Source organism: Clarias gariepinus, chromosome 9 (assembly GCF_024256425.1).
Source record: "Clarias gariepinus isolate MV-2021 ecotype Netherlands chromosome 9, CGAR_prim_01v2, whole genome shotgun sequence".
NCBI classification, from domain to species: domain Eukaryota; kingdom Metazoa; phylum Chordata; class Actinopteri; order Siluriformes; family Clariidae; genus Clarias; species Clarias gariepinus.
Genome location: NC_071108.1, coordinates 26,150,589 through 26,153,591, shown reverse-complemented (window position 1 = coordinate 26,153,591; position 3,003 = coordinate 26,150,589). Strand labels below are relative to the sequence as shown.

The following is a 3,003-nucleotide window of genomic DNA, read 5'->3' as shown; positions in this document are numbered from 1 at the left end:
GAGTCACTTATTTTAAAATTTCATTTATTTTTTAAAGACCTGATGTTGTTCAAATCTTTTTTTAAAGACCGTTATTTATATGAGATGTACATAAATCACATTTTTATCCCCCGTCCTTTAAAGAAGGCCTCAGCTTGGTTTCAGACTGACCAGCTGCTTTAACATGTGACAATTCTGCCCGTGTCATTCACACATTGAGACACAGCCCTGTTTATTCCTACGCAGTCCGGAACTGAGAGGACTAAATGACAGCTGTTAATTTAGTAATGTGATGTCACTAATACTCACCAAAGTCCTGAAAATAAATTGTTTCCCCAGGTACATTTCGCTAAAGTTCCACAAAGTTCTGAAACTGTGTCGATATAAACACGTACCGTTTCAAAGAATACTGACTTTTCCATCTTTATAACTGCAAAGTCTTTGTTAGCCGTGGGAAACTGAACAATCTGCAAATTAAACAAAGGAGAAACTAAATTAAGGTCGAAATTAAATGGTGGCAAATGAATGGGTGGAAATCAAATTACAAATTTTATACCAACATTTACAAAATGGGCAACAAACAAAAAAGCTGATTTTCTTTCACCATTTTCCCAGGTGATGGAAGCGATCCTGAAGATGGCTAATCCCCCGAGCAGGTTAGGCATGAGTATATTTTGAGTTCCACTGATGCAAAAAAAAAAATTGCTATAAATTATTAAGAAGGTACAAATAGAAGTACTTTGCAGACAAAACAACCATGGCCAAAAATAGCAACAGTGACAAGTCAGGTTCTTTTCCAGCATAGAATTGAGAAACGACAAGATCTTTTATAACAGTGGCAGGCTCCCTGTAGGTGAGAGAATGATCCCAAAAACGTAGAAGAGTCCCACAAGCAGATTGAGCTTGGCTGTTTTCTGTGGGATCTTGGCGTAGTGCTGACTGCGGAACTGGCGCTCCAGTGGAAAAGCCATGGGCAGTGTAAGCAGGGGCAGGGCCATGCTGATAGTGTAGCGTGTGGCCAGCACACAGAACACCACGTAGGGAGCGAAGAGGAGCACATTGTAGAGGACATAAGAGAGCGCCGGGCCAGCAAGGATGGCGAGCGTGACGATGCCGGCGCTGCGATCGGACTGCATGTCGCGCGTGTTGTTGCTGTGAAGGATGGCCTCGGCGTGCATGGCCAGCGGCAATGCGTACACCAGCGGCAGCACCGACAGGTGACCTACCTGCACTGCGTGTGCAAACAGCACAGCTAGGGGACCGAACGTGATCAGAATCACCACATCCCCCAGCGCTACGTACTTCAGGCCGATTCCTGCATGTCAAAAGTATGAGTGAGAATTCATTCACTATGAATGCATATATATACAGAGGCTATAACATTAAATACAGAGGCTATCAATCAGGATGAACATAAAAAGTAATAAAAATGTGTCTTAGACTGGGTACTTTCTATAATGGGCAAAATAAAATACAAAAAAAAGAGAAATATGATTTGTTTTGTTTCCTATTGCAGTTTGCATGGGGAAAAATGTTAACAAATACAGATGAAGAGAATGTTTTTAATGCTGGCCATAAAAAAAGATGCTTACAGAATGAACTCTGAACTAAGTATATAAATGCTGAACTGTGTTTATGGCGAATCTGGCGAATACTGATTTGGGTATATAAATACTATGTGTAAGCACTGCTGTTTAACAATGGAAGGTTTAGCTGTTACAAAATCAGGAATTGGAGAAACAGTTTGTTTTACCTCCAGTGTACAAAAAGGAGCTTGACAGTCCTCCGAAATAGATGAGTGCAAGATGCTCAAGCCTCAGCGTAGAGAGGAAATACAATAACGTGGCACAGAGACATCCCACCGAGTAAAGCATGGCGCCGAACAGCACCACGTCCTGCGGCTCCAGGATCCGATCCACCAGAGTCCTGTCATCACTCTTCTTGTGATCGATTCCCTTGGAAAAATCATAATAAGTGTTCACAAGATTCCCAGCACCATGCACCACCAGGACAGCGACGGCGCACACTAGTAGAATTATCAGGTCCACCGAACCCTCCAGTTTGTAGGCCAGGGCGCTTCCTAAAGCCACAGGCGTCAGAGAGGCGCTGAAGCTCCACGGCCGCAGGGCCAGGACGTACGCTGCGCACTTCTCCTGCACGTTTGAGGCCATTTTGGCCAGGCGGGAATTCTTGCCATTGCAGTTTTGATCTGTCGATGTCACTCCTTGGGCTTTTGATCCATTCAGGCCGTTGGAGCTGGATAACAAATACGTTTCCGTGCTGGATTTTTTCTGGCCAGCTGCCATCGCTATATTAAAGTACCTACCACACACACACACAAAAATATGAAGACAAAGAGTGCATTCAGAGATTACAAGAAAACAGTCTGGTACAGAGCTTTGTACATGAATACATGAAACACATGACAACAGGAGCATCAGAGAGACTTTTAAACATAGGTAACAGTAGGTTAGTCAAGGGCATCGATATAACACGTGATCAAAACAGACAAAGACGGGCAGTTCAACTGAGGTCAAGTGGTGGATTAGTTAGCAAGGTGAAATAGTTCATTACAACAGCAGAAGCGACCAAATAAACCCCAATTGTCCCTTTACACAACTACTTTTACCTAAACCCTCACCACCACGACCTTTAACTGGCTTTTTAACCAGATCTACGTGTATCTCAGATTAATATTTATTCACTAAAGTAGCTAGAGGCTAATAATGACTAGCCAGGCTGGGATTACACAGGATTAGGAGACACTCCTACGTATTTAAAGTTCAGGACATAATCCAAACTAGTTAGCATTCCGCCCCCCGTTACCTGTCCTCTGTCCCACTCTGAGAATACGGAACGCTATTTCACATGCTGTCGACACATCCTTCTGCGGTTCCCTCCAGCGAAACGCTCAGACCCTGACCCACTACCACACTCACAGGGCTACGTGTCAATTCTCAGGGTAATTAGCTTAGCGATACTGCTAACACCCCGCTGCCAATATCACACAGCACACGGACGTTA

At 43.8% G+C, this 3,003-nt stretch overlaps 1 protein-coding gene across 1 annotated transcript; it reads right to left on the bottom strand.

The window, feature by feature from the left end:
• ubiad1 (UbiA prenyltransferase domain containing 1) lies at positions 1 to 3,003 on the bottom strand. Its single transcript, XM_053503338.1, has 3 exons — positions 2,806 to 3,003; positions 1,733 to 2,301; positions 1 to 1,294 (listed from the first exon to the last, which is right to left on the bottom strand). Exons 2-3 carry the CDS (start codon positions 2,283 to 2,285, stop codon positions 807 to 809), a joined length of 1,041 nt encoding a protein of 346 aa, XP_053359313.1. The 5' UTR covers positions 2,286 to 2,301; positions 2,806 to 3,003; the 3' UTR covers positions 1 to 806.

Bases quoted from the DNA above. Each gene is read 5' to 3' on its own strand.
- ubiad1 (XM_053503338.1), bottom strand. From the start codon at position 2,285: ATGGCAGCTGGCCAGAAAAAATCCAGCACGGAAACGTATTTGTTATCC. The intron at 1,295-1,732 runs GTAAAACAAACT...TTTGACATGCAG, and splicing joins CTCCTTTTTGTACACTGGAG to GAATCGGCCTGAAGTACGTA.